The following is a 23,060-nucleotide window of genomic DNA, read 5'->3' as shown; positions in this document are numbered from 1 at the left end:
CTCATGAAGGCAGACCCATCTGCCTGTTTAGTCTTCTCTTCCATGCCATTTCTCTTTGTAACAGTATGTTAAGAGACCTGAGCATTTCTCATTTTTCCTCCAGCCATGCCTGACCTCCTTTCTCAATCCACACTTAGCATCAGCAGAATGGTTACTCTTTGCCATTTGTGGTGGACGGCAGAGGAGGTAAACTGATCTTGTACCATGGTTCTTGAAGTTCTTTTTGAGTGGAGATGCCTTCTGCTGCTGTTACCTCCAGAGGAGGGCTTTTCAGGCTTTGAAGTGCCTCTCATTCAGGGTTTTGCTATCAGTCCATTCAGTTGGTCAGAAATATCTTTCTAAAGACATTTTGAAAGCAGTGGTAATTGCGGAGCTTTTGCTTGTTTAAAAGGAAGTTATTGGAGCTTTCTGTCTTCATGAATTCTTACAGCTACTGACTTGCTCCATGCTTCCAAGGGTCATCTTAAAGCATTATTGTGTTCTCAGCAAATAGTTGTTAAGCCATGTAAGACCCAAATAAATATTTTAAACAAACAGGTCCACTGAAAATGTGCCAAGGGAATTATATTCCTTTGTATTTTTTCTAGTAAGTGTTATTTATTAGGTTGAGCAGATGGGTACTGTTCATTTTTGGCATTCATTGATAAGCCTGCTACCTCTCCAGGTGGCACTACAAAAATGATAACACTGTGGCACTGCTCCCATTTTATTTTTATTTCTCTCAGGCTAGTTAGTCACCTGTCTCTGTTCTCCTCATTTAGAGCCATCTGCTGGATTTTTTTGTTTCTGTTTTTCTGATTGTTCTCTATTCTAAAGTCACCAAGGGATCTCCAGTAGGGACTGATGCAAAGTCTTTGTTTGCTTGCTGAGTATTGGACTCAAGGATATCTTCTTTTTGTCATCTTCTCTGTAGCCAGCTTGCAAGTTTTATTTTCCCCAGCCTGTCCTTATGAAGTAATCCATACAACACTGAGTTATTACTGGACTGTTTTACCAATTTGATGATTAATATAGAGGTTCTCTTACTTTTTTAAAATGTAGATATTAAAAGAATGAAGAACTATTGGGAATCTGTCCTCTATTGCATTTGTTATCATGAGAGAACCCAAGAACATAAATCTGGCACACAGAAGTTGGACTCAATGATCCTGATGGGTCCCTTCCAACTCAGCGGACTCTATGATTCAAAGTTATTAAAAGACAAACTTTATCTACATAAAATTACATTTTTAAAAGTTTAATCAAGAATTTATTTCCTTTCTGAAGAGGCAAGATAGGCAATGTGCTTCTAAAATAGCAAACCTTTTATTGTGAGTATAGGAGGTTGTCTAGACTGTGTTTGGACCTAACTGTGTGGGACTAACCCACACCCATCATCAGCAAGCATTTGAAATGTATCACCTGGATTTGAAAATGGATGAACAAAACCCTGTACTTGACTCCACATGAAAAATCTGTGGCTGAAGGGATAGGTCACAGTTTCACAGCTCTGTTTCCCTGTGTTGTCCTACTCTTCTTTCCATCCTCCTTGCAACCTCATCCTTGCTTCCAAGAGAGCTCAGCTTTCCCATCCCTTTGGAGAGCCAGTACTATGCTATTGGACTGTGTTACCAGGTTTCTAGTTGTGGTCACGAATTTTATTGTCTGATATGATATTAAAACTGACCCAGGCAATACTGGAAGAAAGGTGAGCACAGATGAACATCTGTGCCTTAATGAACACCTAAACCTTAAATGTTTAAGCACATATAGTCTGTGGCCACAGATATAGGAAAACCTGAGACATCTGATCATCTTTAACTGAGAATTACTTACTTGTTACTTGCTAGTTATTAAGATTATTGTATTATGTTGCTCTTAAAGTTAAATTGAACTGATATAATAGTATATATGCTATATGTTATATAGTATATAGATTCGAGTTTCAATTCCAATTTGGCTTTCTTGAATATTTTTACTAGAAAACAATAGAAATGTTTTTTCTTGCAGACATCTGGGATGCCTTCTTCTTTTCCCCTCCAGGCATTGTGCTGCAAGCACATCCTTTTGCAGCTCTTGCTCTCAGTTGAATTTTATATTTAATATTGAATTTTATATTGAATATTGAATACTACCCAAATGTTTTCTTGATGTGCCCCTACTCTTTCTCCTCCTCCTATTAGTTGCAATGTAGTTTGTTCTGTGTAGCTGTTGAGAGTTTCTCTTGCCACCCGCCATTTAATTAAGGAAATCCTTGAACACCCCATTATCCTCATTATGGTCACTGCATTCTTTTTTCATTACCTATCCTTATATCCATACTTGCTCCCCTTTGTTAAAAAATAGCTATTGTCACTCATATAGAAAGAACAGAGATAAATGACAGATGATCGATTTGAGGAGCTAAAGAGCTATGTTCTACATATTAGGTTCTTTGGTGGTGGTGCAAAGTTTTATAGTTTATTTTTTCTGAGTACTATAATATCTATTATATAATATCTATTTCTGATGGTGTAATATCTATTCTGTAATTTATTCTAGGAATAGATTATAGTGATAAGGCTACTGGATAATCAAAAGTGAAATATATAATATTTACATAATGTTATATTTTTACAGAGTATTACTTGGTTTTTGCAACTTTTCTTCATCCCAGTTTGCCTCTGGGGAATTGCATATTTTATCAATGGCTTTGAACTGTTGATAACTGAACTTTTTCTCCACATGATTATTCTGGGTAATTACTTGGCATTTCTGTAATATTGAGCTTTAAACTGCAGTAAAAGACTGAAGTGATGATAGCAGTAGTTTGTTGTTTGGGATGGAGAACCATGTCAACATAGCTGAATTTAGTTTGACCTCAATGATGCCCCTTCTCACTTTAAATGTCAGTCCAAAAGAAATTATCTTTATATTTTCAGGAAGAATTTCTATACAGAAGGGAATTATCCCAGGAATGTGGATTTTAGCACTGATGATCTGAACCAGTGAACAGAATATTCCACTTGTGTCAGCCAGATTTGCTTGAGGGAGAAGTTATATATGTTTTCATCACTGGAGTCCATATTGTTTTTATTTCAGTGTAGGTCACCCACCACAATTTTGAAGTATGATATGGTAGGTTTGGAGCCACTTTCTGTGGCTCTCCACTAGCCTCTGAACTGAGTCACAGGATGTCTTGGGTAATGAACAATTTGGTTTTAATGCAAAAAATTTCTTAATGAATGTGACAACTGAGGACCTCATGTCTTTCTTCTCACTTCATTTCTCACAATTCATTCTCTGTTCCAATTTTAGAGAAACCTGCCTAGTGGGTATAAAAAGGCCATCTTTTGGAAGGAGATCAAAAGTGTAAACTCCAAAGTAATGACTGGTAACAAGTATATCCCTTCCACTTTAAATCATAATACAAATGTGCCATTATCTAAAGTAAGGTGTATATAATGAATTATTTCCCTGAATCAGGATAACATATGTAGCTAATTACACTGAGGCATTCCTGCATCAGTTTATTTAATAATGTAGCAATTAAATGTTTAAAGAGGCTAATAAAACAATATAATCAAAGTGGAGATATTGACCCAAATGCTTTGTGAGTGCACATTTTTAATAGGTTTTGTGACAAAACTTGCTCCCGTTCTTGTTTGAGGCAAAGGAGCCCATCAAATTGAGGAAAATTTGAAAGAGAGAGATTGTCAGTTCTAGATTTCCCCCAGTGATGTTGCATATCTTTATTTATGTATAAAGTGTTCTCCTTTATTGCAGATGTTCTGCTTTGTGCTTTTGAAAGCATCCTACTGTCAGTTAGACCAGTGCAGCTACATGAAGTTCCTCACCCATAGGTCAGTGCTCTGTCTCACAAAGAACTCAGATACCCTCATCTAATGAAGAACTTGTGGTGGACAGGGGATGGTATGCTAGCATGGGAAATCTTGGCATAAGACTCATGTCTTTTTGAAAAGGAAAGATGAAAACATTAAATTAGTAAACAAATATATAAATAAACAACTATTAAATATTTTAGAATTTCACCCTGCTTGGGAATTCACCTTAAAGAAGGTCATTTAGAGATGAGGTAAGTAGAGGGAAAATACATATAAACCTTCAGCTCTACAGGTCCTTAAAATACATGTTTTTCTCCTCCTTGTTGTTTTTAATATGAAATAACAAAGTTCAACTGTTACTGATGTGAAAGTAGGAGGGAGCTTTATATTATCTAGATTGACAGAATGAGTGGGATGATCAGAAGGATTTAATCTATTCTTTCCAGTAACTTCTGTCTAGGGCAGAGCATAACTTGCAGAGATGTGTTCAGTCTGTGTGTAAATACTTCAGTCAGTGGAAATCATGTCACATGTGCTTCCAGGTAATTTTACAGAAGAGGAGAGATTGGAGAGTACTGTTCCTTAGTTAACTAGAGAAAAGCATAAATGAGCAACAGCTTGTAATCAAATATATAAATATATAAAAATATAAAAATATATATAGTTTGTAAGAGTGTGTGTATGCACATGTATACACATATGTAAATAGCACAGACATGAATGATTACGAGATGCAGCAAATGTTTTACTGGCTATTGGACAGTATCTATCCAAAATCAAGGCCTGTTGATAGACAGGAGAAAAATTCAATTTCAACCCTGTCTTCTACTCCAACTTTACCCAAATAAGTGATTTTCTTTTCCAGATGCGTCCCTTTCCATTGTAGATGTGCTTTGGGTTTTTCTTGCCTTCTTTCCTCAGATGTTGAAAGGGATCAGTGTTCTCATATACTCAAACCAGGATTACAAACCATATATGCTTCATTTGCAAGAAACAAACAATTTAATTGTGTTTACTGTTGTCAGAGCTTGCTCTTTTTATTCATGTGTGGTAAAGCCAATAAAATGATACACTGACAGTTTCAAAACATTATTTCCTTTTCTCTGTGTTTATAAAAGAAGTGTTTTTGTTGGTGTCTGTATTTGCCAGCCACCATTGTTGTACTGTGCTTGGAAAATTGCAAATTTACATTTCTAAGCTTATTCCATAAGGAAAGTGTGTTTATATAATGAAAGCTTGGTTTCTGCTCTCATCTCCCATTCCAGAAGTTGGAGGTGTTAAGTACAATGCCCAGTGATATGAGATGCTCTTTAAAAATATGAAAATTAAAGAACAGGCATGGATGGAGATCTCTGCTTTATTCTTTGACTTGGTTTTCAGAACTGGGAGGAGGGCCTTTAGAGCTGGGCAGTTTTCCTATATATGCCTCACTAAAATACTCTCAAATCACAGGAAGAGACAAACTTAGTTTTACATGTCTGTTTTCTAACCATTTGTGGGGTTTTAGGTGTGACCAGAAAAAATACCTCTGATGAAGAAAATGTGATTTTTTTTTCTCCTCCAAATATCCCAAACAAGTGACCTTCCTTCCCTAAGTGTGAAAAAACAAATGAAGAACAAAATTCTGCTGAGTTTCTCCTGTCCTTTTTAATCTCTACAATTATTCCAGTTTATGATTGTGCGTTATCACTGTTTGTTCCTTCTAAAACTTTACAGGCTCTTTGAAGTAATCAGTATGAGTTTAGGGGTCACATGCATAGCCACTTAAACCTGTGCATTATGATGGGAGAAATTTCTATTAAACTTTATGATGTGGAGATGTAGGCTTGTAAGATTTTCAATTAACCTGAAGGATTAAAGCCTTACAGCTATTGTTCCTGCTTTGTGAGAGGTGAAGAAATGGTAACCTGTTCATTAGATATGGGTAGTATTTAAGCAGGAAAATAATTCTGTTTTCTCACTACTTTGGGAATAAAATTACTAGTTACCTGTGAGGATTTGATAGATGCCAGAATAAAGGAAAGAACAATACTTAGCCAGGGCCTGCATGAAGGATACTTGAATGAATAAATATCATGACACTGGAAAATAGATGTACCAAAATAATATTTATTCTGGTTCACTGTGCATGTGGTATGCATAACAGGTTGATCTGAGGCAAAAACCCAGAAGGATTAAAAATTTGGGTGCTATGGGATGACAGGGCAAGAACAGCCCTGTGGTTTTGTTCTGGAAGCTTCTGCAGGAAGTGATTCAGAGGCGAGGCCACAAATTAAAAAAATCTCATCAACTGATAGAAGAAGAACTTTGGTTCTTCAGGACACTGACTGTTTTGCTCCAATCTGCTAAAGCCATTATGGAGACATTTAAAGAATTACAAAGATGTTGAACAGTATAAATGCTTTGCTGGGTTGGTGTCAGGTCACACAGCAACTTAGGTGGGGAACTAGAGACTAGAGGAAAATTAGAGGATTGAAAGATATTTATTGTAAATAAATGATGAAAGGCTGTGGCCAGAGATGGTAAGATGTTTATAAACAGTGGAAGGATGTGGTTATGTAGGAAAGTGTGCTCGCTCATTCCTATGCCTGTGTATGAGTTTCTTGTGCTGGGAGAGAGGAAAATAGAATGTAAAGGATAACTCAATTAGATCAAAAAGTTGAAAAGAAATAATGACACACGATAACAGTGTGTCATTGATGCTCTCTTTTTTTTTTTTTTTTTTAAATATTGGCATAATGCTCTAAGGGAAAAGAATATTAAAACCAAGCAGAGTTAAATAGGCTATTGAACATATGTAATAAATATATAAGAGAGATGGAGCGGGTTAGAAAGAAGGTAAACCAGAAATTGTTTTATATTAATCTATGAATTCTGAAAGGAGGAAGTGAAGACTTTTGTTTTCAAATGGTGTTGTCCCTGTCTCTGCCTATTTGCACCTCACTGTGCTGTCTGATAACACCCTCTAGATGGTGATGGGGGATTCCAGCATGTTGAATTTCTCCTGACTCCATGACTTAGAATAGATATCTGGTGTGGGTTTGGGTTTATTTTTTTTAAAAATATATATAAAGTTATTTTTGACAAAGTGTTGGCATAATTGTAGGTGGTGTTTGAGCTAGTGTAGATTTAAACATTTAGATGATAAAATCAAAAGCAGTCATGAAGAAAATGGCCTGTTACCCTTTACTTGAAACACTGCATGGATACTGGAGCCTTTATTTCATAAGGAGTTATGAGCATACAGCAGAATATTTCTAGGCAACTCATTTCTGGTAGGGATTGTGTAAGTTTTGACTTGGCTTTTCTTTGGGTTTCTCAACAGCAGGACACTGCTTCAGAGATCTGCAGTTTCCTTTTCTTAGCACAGCTAAAAGTCACTACTTGAGCTCTCTGGTAAAGTGAAAAAAATGCAGTCCTTACACCAGAGTGCGCTAGGATTTCTTTGATTTGCAAATAGTTGCAGCTGCCCTGTTTGAAAAAAACACTAAACAACCCATCACCCCCACATACCTGCTATAAAAAATAGATTGCCATTTAAAGAGTATTTTTGGCTTGTCATATGTAAGAATGGAAGTCAGAATGTTTGTTTGGGGTTTTTTTCTTTTCTTTTTGAAAACTGAAATCTTGATTATTTTTAAAAATACTGAAAGAAGTTGACTAGTCATCCTTCCTCTTGAAAATACCAAGGTATTTTGAAACATTCTGCTGGACATCAAGCATATGGCTTTATCTCTAACTTTTTTTTTTGTGGTGGGGATATGTTGCTTTGCTTTTTGTGGGGTATATTAAAGATGGTATTAACATTAAGCCTGGTTGCTCAGGCTTATTGTTCACCATGCTTTAGAGGAAATAGTGGCGAAAAAAAAGAGATGGAAACCTGATTATTGTATTATGATTCGAGTGTTTTTGTGATGCTGCAATCCCTTTATCATCTCTGTGGCCCTTCCCTGGGCTTCACTGGGAAGCCCAAAGCTAGGCACAGCAATCCAGGTGTGACTTTACTGGTACTGAGCAGAGGAGAAGGATCAGCTCCCTTGGCCTGTTGGCAGTGGTCTTCCTAAGGCAGCTCAGGATGCTCTAGGCCTTTCTTTGTGTGACTGGCTCACAGTCAGCTTGTTATCCACCTGGACCATCAGCTCTTTTCCTGCAAAACTGCTGCCCTGCTAGCCAGACCCCAACATATACCAGTGCTTGAGGTCAGTCCTCCCCAGGAGCAGCATTTTGCTCTTCCCTTTGTTGAACTTGCTGATGTTCTCTTGGCCCATTTTCTCAGTCTGTAGTGGTGCCTCTGAGTGGCTCTGACCAGCCTCTAGTTGGATTGCTTGCGGCTCATAGCAATCTCCCAAGGCTGACAGTTCAGCCTGTGTCCAGTCCACCTCACTGTCCACCACTCACTGCCCTTTTTTTGTCACTTTCTTTATGAATATGTCCTGGGAGGCACTGTCAAAAGCCCTGCTAAAGTCAGGACCAACATATGTCCACTTCTCTCATCTGCCAAGACAAAAATCTCTTTATGGAAGGCTAACAGGTGTATCAGACATGATTTCCCCTTCATAAATTCAGGCTGAAGTCTCCTAATCACCTTCACATGTTCTGGAGTTTATTTCCAAGATTACTTGCTTGGACACCTTCTGAGGGATTGAGGTGAGCCTGACTGGCTTGTAGTTCTCCAGATCCTCCTTCTTGACCTTCTTGAAAATAGGACTGACATGTTTTCTCCCAACTCTGTTTTCAGCTAAACTTACTAAGGGAAGACCTTTAGAGTGCAGTTTCCATTTTATGATGTGCCTTGCTTGTTACTTCTTTATAAAGATACTTAATTTAGACACTGCAAATAAAATAATATTTTTTTGCCGATTTTACCTTTACTATATGTTGATCAAATCTTCATTTTAGGGCTTGAAGCAGCTCTAAATATAAATAAGGCCATATACTAAAAGTAGTGTACTATATCTTGTTAATTTTTTTCCTCTCTTCCACTTCATTAGCTGAAACCAGCCCAGGTTAATTGAGACTGGGAACTCTATTCCAGACTACCATCTTTAGAGAGTAATCAGTTTTCCTGAGAGAATCACTTGAAGATTGTTAGGGAAGACCCTTGCAAAAGCCTTCCTTTGATGCATGCCAGAAATCATTTATGTGAGCTAGCAGCTCCCTACTCCCCATCAGTATGAAACTTAGCAACCTTTATTCTGGTCATGGGAGGGGGGGCTTGAAGATTGGTGTGAGCAAACCATGACATCAGTCAAGTTGAATTTATTTAAATCATAATTAAAAATGAATACTTTAAAAGAATAGAGAAGCTTTTGTGTGTTATATGTTGTTTTCCTTGAAAATGCTTGGTTTTCACCATCTGAAAAAAAAGTGAAATTAGTTGCTTGCTAAGTAATGTTAGTGCTTTATGCTAAAGTAAGCTTTTTTTTTTCCACTTTTAAGCAATTATACAATCTAACACAAATATAGCTTAGCTTTCTTAATATTTGTGCATTCTAATTTTATAAGGTAATGATTGATGCATTTCCTGCTTACCAGCTAATAATTAATTTTGGCTTGGGACATTTGGATGGAAATTTAAATTCAATTCAAAGTACAGAAACCAAAGAGTATACGTTTTCCCCCAAAATCATAATTCACATGGAAAACTACTGAACAGGCTAAACAAAGGTGGTATCTTTATTGAATGAAGCAGAATGTTTCTGGATATTGTGGTCTGCTAGTTTTTATATTTAATGAACATCATCTTGAGCAGGAAAGGTACAGGATAGTTATGATTTTTCTTCTGGAAAAGTTAGGCATAAAATATGAACTATGAAGTGTCACAAAGGGGTTTATATTTTCTTCCATGTTTTTTAGAGTCATTTTAATCTATGGTTTATTGTAATAAGCAGGTATTTCCAGATGTAAGCAGGTGCTTATTTTACTATGCAGGAAATTAGTGTTCCCCAGCTGTATCCTTTATACAACTCTGTTTTGTTGGTGGATTCAAGTATTGAGTATATATTTTTTTTTTTTTTTTTTTTTTAGATCTTACTTATTTTGACAAAAGAAAAAATACAAAGAAACTTTTTAAGGACTATATTGGTGTTGCTCCTTTTTTGTGGGCTGTATGAGATAAGGACTGTGCATGGATGTGCAGACCTTAGCATATAGGTCAGGATTCAACACAGAATTTGGTTTGGGTTTCCTCCATTCCAATGATAATAATTTGCTGTAAGTGAAGGGAGGAACAGATTCTTAACCTGCCTTAGGCAGATTCAGAGATTTTTTTTAAGTTCCACCTTGTCTACCATTTGCAAGTAAGGAGACACTTTTCATGGTTTGGGTCTCTGATGCCTGGGCCAGCAGGTCTCTCCTTTCATGTCTGAGGTGCTCATCCCCTGACATACCTGGACAGGAGGCTGCAGGATCATCTCTAGTTACATTAGGAGAAATCACAGGCTACCTCATACTTTATGCCATCTGAAATTCAGACCAGTAGATCTGTTTCCTGGGACACGCTGCGTGCAGTCAAACCTCAAGATGATGAAGCTGTCAGGAGGAATCAGCAATGACTGAAGCAATTGGTTGCTATGGCTGTTGCAACATGATTGCTTCCTGTGCTGTTTTACTGCCTTACTCGGCAGGCACACAGTTTGTGGTAATTGGGAGTGGGGCTGTGATGGAGCCTCATCCCTAATGGGCTACAGCTGTGCAGGACAGGTGACCAATATTGAAGGTAACAAGACAGGGAGTGCTGAGGTGCACTGACCAGTCACAAAGGGAACAGAGGGCACACAGGTGCAGTGCATAACCATCAGGGGTGTAAAAGGTTGGGCTAAAGGATGTGAAGGCTGGGTGCTTGAAGCTGTTTGGTGTGGTATGGTGTTACTCTGTATGGGCAGATGCTTTCTGGTATTGCATGGTGATGCTCTCTGTATTGAGGCTGTCTCAACTGTGGCATATGCTGTGACATTATTCTTGTGATGAATTAGGCCTAAGATGCTTAGGGGTAAATTAAGAATAGTAAAGTGTAGATGTATGGCTCTGTAGATGATCTAGCTCAGAATGTGCAGTCTCTGAAAGGTTAATATAATATGTAATAGTTGATGGAAGTGCTGACAACTTACATAAAATAGCTTCTAAGAGCTATCTGCAAGCTTACTTCTGTTGCTAACCAAAAAAATCTGATTTCTTTATTTTCATGAATATAATGTGCAATTAAAATTAAATTATTTGTAGCGGTGAAATCTGTGATATTTGGTATTTGTTATGGAAGCCTTGTAACCTTTCAGTCAATTTAATAGCCATATCCAATGTTGTTTGCTAGGTATATTGCGTGTTTATGTTATGCGTGTGCAGATAGAATGTTTTTGTTACTTTGGCAGTATTTCTTGTCGGCTTTCAAGTAGCTTTCTGTGGTTTGAGAATAGACTTAATGTTTACTCTGAATATTTCAACTTCAATATTAAAAGAAAAAAAAAAGTTTTGCACCTTTGGTATTGAATACTTTTATTCACAATGAAATGGAATAGCCAGTGCAGAACTAGTTGCTAGGGAAGGCAAGATGATTCTGCAGTTACTTAGCTTTCCACTTCTGTCTGAAGGCACATCCTTTACCTAAACTTGTGAAGTCTGTAAATTTTTTGGGCTGTAGTTTTTTGTTAAAGATTTTTTTTTGACAGAACAAACATAAATTGCTATTTTGCAAACCAGTAACATGGTTATCCTTTCAAAATGACTTTTGAATTATTCTGCCAGCTGATGTGTTCCTATACACGCATTCATGCCTTCATGCATTTGAATGATGGAGATCCTGAAGGGATTGAGGACTTAATTTGGAAAGTGATTCTTAGAAATTTCTGGACTCCTTGATTACAGCTTTATGTACAACTTGATTATTTAGTTTCCTCTACAAACAGGTGGCCTTTGGCTTTGCTGACTGCTTTCATTAAGCCATTAACTGAGATGCTTTTAAACAGATACGTTTTCTACAAACGTGCTCAATATTGATGGTACTGGTGCAGCCAAATCTGACATGCAGGAAGAACTGAGCTGATGAAATTAACAGATGCTATTCAGATGGTAAGAGACTGTTCTAAACTCTGTTCTGGTGCTTTTCAACAAGTGCATGAAAAAGGAAATGAACAGTTTTATTGAGCAAGTAGTTTGTCAGCTTTTAATGGAAATTGTTATTATTCTGTAACACTAATGCTGCTTCATCATCAAGTATGTCTTTTGGGGGCTAGACCTCTTCAGCACTGCCAAAATCAGTGTGGCTGCTCTGTGCAGTTCATTCACACAAATAAATGAGAAGATGCTAGAGGGGGAGAAGGTGTCTATGACAGTTTTGTCAAATGAAGACAGAGCTCCTTCTTTTCTTTCCCTGCAGATTCCTGTCCTTATTGTACTAAAATTTATTTAAGGAATTGGCAGAAGAAGGTTTTGCATGAAACTTTGAACTGTTGAATTGTTACATAATTTTTACATTAATTCACCAGGCAGAGACCAAAAAAATCTAAAATAATGTGTACATGACTTAAGACAAAAAATTGTAGGAAGATGATTTCTTCTTTCAAAAAAGATCTCTGTAATTGTAGAATAATTCTCTAAAATGGCAAGTTTCATCCATTATTCCATGGAGTCCACCATTGAAAGGGGAAATGCAATGGGAGATTTGTTAGAAGTCATTTTCAGTTTAAATTGCTGTAGTCATGGACTGGTATTTGCAGGTGAAAAAAGCTTTTCCCATTTCTTACAAATTCTTACACCTCTGTTGTAGGTGCTTCAAGCAGGGACAATTATTTTGCAAGTTGGTGTTGTTTTAATGTGCAGATGAAATGGTTTCACAATTTAAAATTGTAAGGAAAAATATCTATTTTAGGTTAAAATCTGTGGATTGTTCTTCCCCCCTCACCTTTTGCCATTGACATGAAACTCTTCCTTTGCAGACAAATCATATGGTTTAAGTTGTGCACCATGGAATATAAGGATGTGAGTTCTAAGTAAATTTTTCCTGGGTTGTGCATATGCCTGTAGCTCCAGAAAAGGGCATGATGAAGTGTGGTGGATCACGTAGCACTTGGCCAGTTTCAGGTTGAGCTTGAATTCCAGTAGAGCTTGTATTGTCCTTGAGCTTGTATTCCACAGTAGAATCAAACATGAATCCAGTTGAAACTCTAGTAATTAAAATATAGTCAAAAGATTGATACTGCAGGACTTCAGGGTGAGTCTTAACTTCTTTGGGGTTTCAGAAGGTTTAGAAATTGTATTGCTCAGAGCTTCATTTTTCTTGAGTGCAAAATTACCTTCATTTTCACCCTGTGTTGGTAGCCCCTGGAAGCTTTGTGCATTGACATGCTGAGCAGAGCTGAGAGAGTTTGATTTTAATGGAAAGAGTGAGAAATAAGCAGAGTCTAAGATGATGCCAGGACAGATTCGGTGGGGAAAGAGGGAATGGTTGATTATCACATGGAAATTTGGGGAGATTTGAGACCCTGTGTGACCTGTGAACAAGTGCCCCAGCATGACATATATAATTAAGATTTTAGTCAGCAGAATGCTGATTACTTATGCCATACAGAATGAAAGCTTTACCAGCACTTCTATAGAGTAGTTTGTATGGCAACTGTTGTTGCTTGTGAGTCATAAGTAGTAATCTGAAGTTCTTATCAGTAAAATTTTATGCTATACACTCGACATTGCATTTGATATACAGAACACCAAAAATGTTCTACAGGAAAGTTTATTTACTAACAGTTCAGAGGGTTTTGCATGTTTATTGTTGGTAGTTTTCATTTTCTGCATCTGTAAATCTACTCTTTAGCTATTTCATTGCTATATATAGTCAAGAAAGGAAGATATTTTAAAACACATATAAAAAGCCTGTAAGTATTACTTGTAGTAAAATTCAGTATCTAAACAAAGTGCATCTAAGATTTAGTGCCTTAAAACTTTGCAGTTTATAGGAAACTTTACAGGAGATAAAAAACATGTGCTCTGCAGTGGATGAAAGCTGATAACTTTTCCCACATGAAAAATATGGGATTTTAAAAACAGATTCATGATTTAAAACATTATAGATATGGTTATAATGGTATTTGCTTGTCCTGCTCCAAAAGTTAGATTAATTCTGGAAGAGGAAAGCCTGAACTTTTGTGGTTATAAATTAAAAAAAAAAAACCAACCCAAAACATTCCTGAGGTGTTTGCTTTAGCAGTCAAGAACTAATCTGCTTGCCAAGTGACTGCTTTTCTATCACTGGTATATGCAATTTAAAAAAGGACTATTCTACTTCATAGAACTGATAGAGTGCAGGAGAGAAAGGGGTTGTTTTCTCTTCTGGATATGTTTGCGGTGGATACACTTCGTGTTCTCTTTGTGTTCCTGATGGAAAGATCAGTGGTGAGTCTATCAGGAGAAGAGACTAAAACATGTTGGAGAGCATATTGGAAATGCTTTTGATGCTGTTGATTGCATTGTTAGTTTCCACTCACCTGGCTTCATTCAAGTCATGTGAATGACTTAAATAGTCATTAAATAGTCATGTGGGATTTTTCATGCCTGAGACTTTAAGAATTTTTTCTGTACTTGGTTTCTTTACCAAAACAAGAGGAAAGTTGATTCCAAGCTGCCTTATAAGAGGGCCTATTATCCTAGTCTTTATCTTGCCTTGACCTTCTCTGCTGTTTTTGGTAAGACGCTAGATTAGTAATTTTGCTCCTAGTGTAGTAGATTCTGTGATTATGTAGAAGTGCACCCTGAAATGTTCTCCTCACTGGGAGGAGCAGTCTGTGATGTGCTGTGAGAAGAATTCCACCTTAGGAATTATGGTTCTAGATTTTTCAGCTGTTCCTGAAATTTGACTTCAGATGACTTATAGGTATTTGAAACACATAAAAATACTAAATGGACTGGCCCATACCATGTATCTGACATCTTGCACAACTTTTCCATGGTTTTGAGCATTTTTCAATAGGACACAGCTGCTACTCGAGTGATATTGTTAAAAAAGGTCTTTACTTAATGACACAGGATAGATAAAGGAAAACAACTTCCTTTTTCCTCTGCTTCTGCCAGTGTCCACTTGTATTGCTTTCTTTTTTTGCCCTGAAATAAAGTAGTATACACAGTGAAGCGTCATTTCTGAATTACTTGGGTGTGAACATCAGCTGTAATTAGTTAGGAGACCTTTCTGTTCATATCTTATAGTGATGGACAAAAGTGAAAGCATTGTGAATAAATTCAGTTATGTTCCTTGCATTTCTATGTGAATATGCTTAGAGGTGTTGGAGTAACAAATTATAAATTAAAAACTTGTTGCTTTAAGAAAAGGAGAAATATTTTTTCAAGTCCTTCAAGCAGTAAAGTCACAGGCATCATACAGGTTTGTGCTGTACATAATGTTTAATCTCACTGTAGTGAGGAGTGCAGTCAAGATGAAATGTAAGCATAGAAGAACATTGGGATAGGAGGAGGAGATGACCTTCCCAAAGTCATTTTATATTTCAGTAATATCAGCTGAAATATTGACTCTTGAGTATTGTATTCAGTTTCAATCCCCTTATTCTCTAAAATGAGATTGAGGAGAAATTAGAAGAAGTTTTTCAAGAACCCAAGTAATGGAAATGATGACTTCTGTATGAAGGAATACTGAGAAGAGAAGTTAAAACATCACAATATGTATGACTGCTGTTCGAAGAATGGAATAAAAGTAGTATCTTGTCAGCTCATTATAATCCATTAATTTCAGTGGAAATTTTTACCTAGACCAGCTAGAAATCCTACAAGAGTAGCATGAAATTATGAATGGAAAAGCCTAGTCCATATGGATTTTCCTGCATATCCTCTGCTGTGAAACAAGATGAAGAGAATAATTGAAATACCACCATAATGCATTTTAAGTAAACCAGGTATTGTTGTTCCAACACACAATTAGCAGCTGGTGTCCCCATGGCCACTGCAGTTTTTCTATCATCATATTTCCATCTCTGCAAAAAACTGCTGAGAAATTTTGTTGTGATAGGGAAGGAACAATGTTGTGTTGTTTTGTTTACTGATAGTATGGAGCTAACTGTGGCTGTCAGTGAGCACTCAAACTTTCTTTTTAGAAATTGCTGTGAATGTTTGTACTTTTGCCAGTTAATCTGAGAGTAGGAATGCCAATGAGGAGAATAAAATATGGAAAATAATGCTGTGTTTTATATAGCACCTGCCATACTCTAGAATGTTAGAGCACTTACTAAATAGATGCTGAGATGGATAAAATATGACAGTGCCTATAAGCAAATACATCACCTGCTAAGCTTTCAGCAGTATAACTGGCATAAAGCCATGAGCACCATTAAAACTGCTACTGAAATAAAGACTTGGCTAGACGTCTAAGGAAAAAGTCCTTAAAATGTGCTTCATTAAAAATTGTGATAATGATCATAGAAACTATAACAAACCACAATAAGACTGGAAAGACCTTGAGATACTGACTAGTCTGGCCCCCAAAGCTGGTTGAATTTTACACCTGTTTCTTTTTAGCACAGCTGTTTAGAAATTTGCATGAAATAATAAAACTATAATAGGGTCTGCACAGGCCCTCTCTTATAACATGTCACTGTGTTTGTAGCAAGACTTCTCCTTTATAATTTACACAAATTTTTTAACTTTGGTTTTGGTAGGTGAATTGCTGCATGTCCTAGCCTGGGTGCAATGGAGACGAGGTTAATCCAAAGAGTGTTCTATTCTTTCAGATCTTATGATGATGGTGAAAATGCCTTTAATTAGTTTCCTCTCTGGCTATGTAGTCCTAGTATTTTCAGTCTTTCTTCATAATTCCTTCTTTGAGACTTGTAATTTCTGCTACTGTCTTAGGACACTTCAAATTGTTTTGTATTTTTTTGTAAAGACTATGCCAAAAATTTGACTTATTTATTCCTTCCTGCTAAACAGGACAGGAATGCTTCCTATTTTATGTGATATATATTCCTGTTTATATGATCATGTGATGGCTCTTTCCTGTTTTTTGAATCACATTTTGAACTTTTATGGAGCTCATGGTCTATTAGAAGCCCTGATTCTCCTCTGAGGAAAGTGCTGTCTAGCAGTTTATTTGCTCTGCTGTTGGTGTGCAGCTGGCTTTGACAAGGTATGGAAAGTTGTGCTTGCCCCTGACAAATTGTTGTTATTTTTTTGAGCACTTCTCTAGTTTGACAGAATGATTTTGGGTTCCAGCCCTGTTATCCAGCATACCTACAGTGTTGATCTGCAGATTTAAGCATAACCTCTGTTCAGTTCTGTAGGTTGCTAATGGAAACACTCCCTGAAACTGGACCAAGTTCAGATCCTTGCTAAAACCCACTCAGCAAACCATCTTGTGTTTGACAGAGAGCTATTAGTGATTTTTTGGGTTCATAAAATAAAATTTTGCATTCATTCACTGGTAGTTTTCTGTAGAAAAATACCTGCTTATGAGAAAGCATATCTGGGGGAGTCAGCTGCCTTTTCTTTGGTAATACAAGCTGGAAAGCATAGAAAGAAAATTAGCAATCTTGTGGTTTCTGGCCTGTGCTACTGTTTCCCCACTGTTTCTCAGCGGGATAAAACAAAAGCTGAATTTTTTAATGATCTGGTGATGCATAATGAGCAAGTAGGAATAGTAAGTGCAGAACAAGACTTGATTTTTGCTAAATGATCTCATGGCACGAAAAGAAAAGTTGGAGGTGCTTCTTTGCACATTAGTAGCTTCCTATTTGCCAGTAGTTGAATGGTCAGGTAAGGATATTCTGTGACTGTTTTAGTAGCTTTAATAATCAGGCTTCTGTTGGACTCCTGTAATTGCTGGATGCTTATAACAATGCAGATTGCAGTTAGTATAGAAGAGACAAATATGAAAGCATCCTTTCAAATATCAAAGCATAGTATTTTCTTTTAGAACTTATATTTCACTTCTTGACTGGTGTGTGTTTTGTGTCATTTATATCTATAGGAAGAAGCATGTCATGGAGTAAATTGTATGTCCTGAAGGCATTATGTGACATACTGAAAAATATGCAGAATTCAATGTAAAATTCCCTTTTTTTTTTTTCCAAGAGAGAGAGGGCCAAACACAGCAGCATGACTACAGCTAGACATAAAGTCATTGGTATTCTTACGACAGATGATTTCTTGTTTGCCTGTGGAATTGAAACAAACACTAATTAAGATAAATCTAAGTCTGCTGATATTTACACTAATTGCCCACAGATTGCTAATAATAAACTTGTGGTTTTTGAGGGAAATAATAGAATTTTGCATGACAGTTGTACTGAGTGCACTAGATTTGATGCACTTGAAGTTAAATTGAGTAAGGTGTGGACACCTTTTGGACGCAGATGAACGTGGTAATTATTTGACCAATTGAATGCAGGACATTCTTAAGGATATGCAATTTTATTTACACAAGATATTTTTGAATTTACCTGGTGTGTCCAAAGGCTATGTTCTGAAGTTCTCAGTAAACAGATTTGAGTTCAGGCCTTAAGCTGCAAATTCCTGCTGAGTGAGATGCATCCAGTGCAGGATTCAGGTGTCAGAACTGTGCATGATTTTGTAGTTATCTTTGTAGGGCTGGCAATGAGTTGGGTACCACCCTTCTCAAAGTGGTGAATTTCAGCCTTAAGTGTGAATATATGTCATCATTGGACACACCAAAAGATATATTAATTATTTATTTTGCAATTTATAACAGACTTGTAGAAAGGGCTACAAAAAGCACATCAGGTTAAAAGACTGCTGAAATTTACCTCATTTTTCTTATGAAACATTATGATTTACCCACTTTACATGGTATCCAACTAACCATAAGAGCAGAGAAGTTATTTGAAAGTATGAAAGAGATGTTAGAAGAGCTTTCCTTAGTTTGCTACTCTTCTGCAAGGAGAAGATGGCTTGAAGACTTTATGGAAAATAAGTCTTATTGAGTGCTTTATAGTTATTTTATCTTAAATTCATGTGCTGCTAAAGAAGACTGAATGCTCACAACAGGTCTATGACAGCAATGATAATGCAGGAAGCTATCTTTACCTCTATCTTAATTAAATAGTATCAGCCTGGAAGCAAGAGGTGGTAATTTTTTATTGTTATTTTTTTTCTGCCTGTACACAGTATTTGATCTTGTCCTGTAATTATGAACAGAGGTGCTGACTGTAATGGTGTATTTCATGTAAGATTTTGCAACCGTCTGTGATTGAAGACCCCTCCACTGGATATAATTCTTCTTTACCTGATGTTGAAATGTTAACATCATGCCTTGATTGCTTTCCTTTCCTTTCAGCTGTGCTTCTAGTAAGAAGTAAATGAGAACTGAAAAGACTGACTTCAGTTTCATTTTGTTTAAATTCTAGCCTTCACAACTCTTTGGTAAACTTTGCTACACAGTAAACTCACTCAACTTTTTTTGCTAAATAACTTGCCCTAAACAAAAAGTTCACTTTTTTTTTGTGGCATTGATCTTCAGCTTTGAAGAAAATTTAAACATTCCTATCCAGTCTATTGATCCTTATTTATCACAACTCCTCTCTCTGGTGTCAAGAAGTGAACCACACACGGAAAGCAATCAGAACTGCTTGAGTCAATCTAATTATTTCTCTGTCTCCCAGCAGATGACAGAGAGAGGAAGTGGAAAAGGAGAGTTTCTAGCCCAAATGCCAGTAAGTGCATTGGAATGGCAGAAGTTAAATGCCACAAAGGCCCAGAATAGCAGATTTTACTTTCAGAATTAAAAACCTTCATCCTGAGACTTTTCATCCTTGGCTGGTGGGGTACAAATATGTAAACAACTGGAAGTGTTTTGTTGTAATTTACAAATATGAAAGTGCCACATGCAAATTTAATTTAGAGGTACTGAAGTTAGATGTTTGTGCAATTATGTATAGAAATAGTTGCAGTTTTGCTTACATGTTTTTGAATAAATTGCGAGTTCACATTTGTGTATTCAGTAGATTTGTAGATTTATTGGGTTGTTCAGATGTGATAAATATGATTTTGTCTACTCAGCCTCAAAAGTAGTGTCCAGTATTCATATTTTAATGCTGCATAGAAAATGAGATGATGTGCTATGCTAGGCCAGATTTTGTTGTATCATATTGTAAGCTGGACAAATTTCCTGTAAATCTTTTGATTCTTTAGGTATAAATGGAGTAGTAACATGAAAATAAAGTTAATATTTTTAAAGACCAAATAAGATAATAACTACAGAGAAAAATTTCCCCAAAATAAAAACAGAGTCAATCCCTATGTTGCTTACATGATAGCCTATACTTGGGAAATTGTACCTTTGAGCTAGCAGGTACAGAGAGGAAAACAATTCTGAACCATCATTTTTATTTATTAACTCTAGGCAGTGGTCCCTGGAATTCCAGGAACATAATATGAAAGTTTTGCAGTGAAAAAATATTGGCATGCATCATAAATCTGTGGCTGAGTTAGGTATTGTGTAGATGCTGGTTATGCTTTTCTTTGCTAAATAAAATCTGATTTTCCTTACCTGCAGCTTATTGTAGTAGTATTCTTTTGGCTTTTTATTTATGTGGGGGAGAGGGGTTGTGGCCATACCTTTTTGCCATAAAGCTAATTCATTGTGGCCTGCTCAGGTCCCATGTAGTTGATTCTGGTCTCAGCAAGTCACTGTTTCCCACCTTATTGCACATTGAGACCTACATCTCTGTTCAGTAATGATTTGGTTTCTAAGCATATTTCAATGCTTTTAAACGACACTGTGGATTTGGTTTTCCTCTTCCCACTGGTCATCATAAGGATTATAAAGTAGGATTATTTAGCACTTATATGTGGTACCTGTCACTACTGACCTCACATTTCTTTCTGATTGCCCATGCTGGCAGCACCAGGCATTACAATTTCCCTTTCATGTGCTGTATCTTCATATTTTGTCTTTAGTCTTCCTGGATTCAAGGGCCACTGTAGTGGTAACAAGGCATGGTGTAGTAGACATCCTCTGGCTGTTTCATGACATTGGTGAGATTTTCTTTCTTCTTCCTTTTCTCTGAAGCTGTTTTAGGCCTTGTGTGAGCTCTGCTGAGCTGGTTGAGCAAATGCTGGCTCCTGTGCCAGCATTTTGCCACATTTTGGCCCCTGCAGAGCCAAATCATAAGACTGATGATGTGCTGTGGCTTTTGGCCAGGTTTTCACTGGTAAATATGACTAAAAGACTCTTAATTGCTTGCTTTAGATCTTGTAATGTGTTTGAATCTCAGATGACTCTGTTAGTTCTCACGAGTGAAACAGGAGAGACAGCCTCCCATGTAATTCTCTTTTCCCTGGCTGGCCTGGGAGGCTGACATGATTCACTCTGCAAAATCACTGAGGTGAAAGCAGCAATGGGGTTAGGTACAGTGTGAAACTTCCCCAAAAGAGGTCACCCACAAACAGAGTTTGGTAGATGACAAGTGGACCATGAGCCAACAGTGCTCTCACAGCCAGGAGGGCCAGTGTAATCCTGGGGTGCGTCAGGAAGAGTGGCCAGCAGGTTGAGGGAGGTGATCCTGCCCCTCTGCTTGGCCCTGGTGAAGCCACATCTGGAATGCTGTGTGCATTTCTGGGCTCCTCAGTACAGGAGAGACAAGGAGCTCCTGGAGAGGTTCCAGTGGAGTGCCACGAAGATGATTTGGGATCTAGAGCATCTCTTATGTGGGCAGACTGTGGTATCTGTGCCTGTTTAGTCTGGAGGAGAAAAGACTGAGAGGGCATCTCAATAATGCATAGAAATATCAAAAAGGCAGGTGCCAAGAGGATGGTGTCAGACTCTTTTCAGTGCTGTCCAATGACAGGATGAGGAGCAGTGGCCATAAAATAAAATACAAGAAGTTCCATCTCAACGTGAGGAAGAACTTCTTTAAGTTTCAGGTGGCAGAGTGCTGGAGCAGGCTGCCAACCTTAACAATTCTTTGCTTCTATAATATAATTTCTTCCTTGGAGTAAATGCTGTCCTTTTGGTCAACTGTGATCACAGGTGAAATACTGTCTAGAGGATGACAGTTTGTGAATACCATGCTGCATTTTAGGCCAACCCAGCCATGGAACAGATAGAGCAGCAATGGTCAGTCCACCCAGTTTTGCATTTCCCTGTTTGCCTCAATAAAGCTTCATTTATATATCCTTCCTATACCATCCACCTTGAGTGTCTTCTATCTCTACAGTTGATCTCTCCTGATCAAGCTAAAAACATAATTGTAATTACAATAACATTGAAGTTTGAGCCACAATGCAAGCAGAGCAATGGCTCTGTAATTCTTGCTCAAGGAATGTAGGTTTGAACCTTAAAAATCTGCACATTCAAGGAGAAGACTGTTTCAATAAGAATATATCACTTTTTCTGAGTTGTTCATTGTGGTTCCTAATGGGCAGTTCTGGCAAGCTGCTCTCAAAACATTTTGATTCTGTTCACAGTAGCAGTTATAGTTGTTAAACTGTTGATAAAATGATATTGCAAGCAACAAAAAAATTCTGAACACAGAGAAAAATAGCAATATAGTCAAAACAATTTGGGGAAAAAAAAGGTGAAAGCCAAGATGTTGAAAGACAGTGCTTTTGACTTGGGAGCTGCTGCACTAATGGGTATAAATAATGCAGTACTTTTCCCATGGGCATACTGTAGAGCTTAACTGGTTAATGGCTGAAAGGCGCTTTGAGATCCTATGTAGAGATATACTTTGGAAAAGCAGAGTGCTGCTTAATGGAAGTCTAAATGCTGCTGCATCACACTGTTCTGGTATGTCTGTGAGTCCAATTGATGTCAATAGTGATTAAACCTATGGATCACATTGTTGGACATGTTTGGCAAGGTGACTATGGCTATGTTTTGGTAAACCAGAATAAATTATTAATTTGCTTTATTTGACGATCATCATATTTAATGCAACTTTTAGATTAGTTTTTAATATACTGTGATGCTTTGGATGCTTTTCAGGTTTGCTTACAGTGAAAACCAGCACTGCCTACTTAAAAACTAAGCCTTCAAATTTATTATAGAAGGAGTGCTATGTAAAATAATAGCGTACCCGGCCCTAAAGCATACTTACATTATAAATATATAAAAATTAAAAATAAATATGGAGTCTGACTGAAGTGTTTTAAATCTTTTTCTTTTGCAAGTTCCTCTTAAGGAGAAGTGATACTTGAAAACTCCTGGAAGTGATTTAGGTCTTCAGTCTGTTCAGAGAGTATAGATTTTAACATCTCATTTTACAGAGTGGTTACAGCTTTGTCTTTGCTTTTCTTCACTATGATTTG

The 23,060-nt window shown here is 37.1% G+C and overlaps 1 protein-coding gene across 2 annotated transcripts in view; it reads left to right on the top strand.

The window, feature by feature from the left end:
• FARS2 (phenylalanyl-tRNA synthetase 2, mitochondrial) overlaps positions 1-23,060 on the top strand; it is a 228,541-nt gene that overhangs the window by 21,668 nt on the left and 183,813 nt on the right. Inside the window, exons 1-2 of one of the 2 annotated variants that reach the window (XM_059479388.1) lie at positions 10,669-10,794; positions 11,765-11,867. The exons of the other annotated variant lie outside the window; for it this stretch is intronic. Coding sequence (XP_059335371.1) covers positions 11,841-11,867 — 27 coding nt within the window. The 5' untranslated portion in view covers positions 10,669-10,794; positions 11,765-11,840. Of the gene's footprint in view, positions 1-10,668; positions 10,795-11,764; positions 11,868-23,060 lie in introns of those variants that run through there. 2 annotated transcript variants of the gene reach the window in all.

This window comes from Ammospiza nelsoni, chromosome 1, assembly GCF_027579445.1.
Source record: "Ammospiza nelsoni isolate bAmmNel1 chromosome 1, bAmmNel1.pri, whole genome shotgun sequence".
NCBI classification, from domain to species: Eukaryota; Metazoa; Chordata; class Aves; order Passeriformes; family Passerellidae; genus Ammospiza; species Ammospiza nelsoni.
This window is presented reverse-complemented; position numbering and strand designations above follow the sequence as displayed.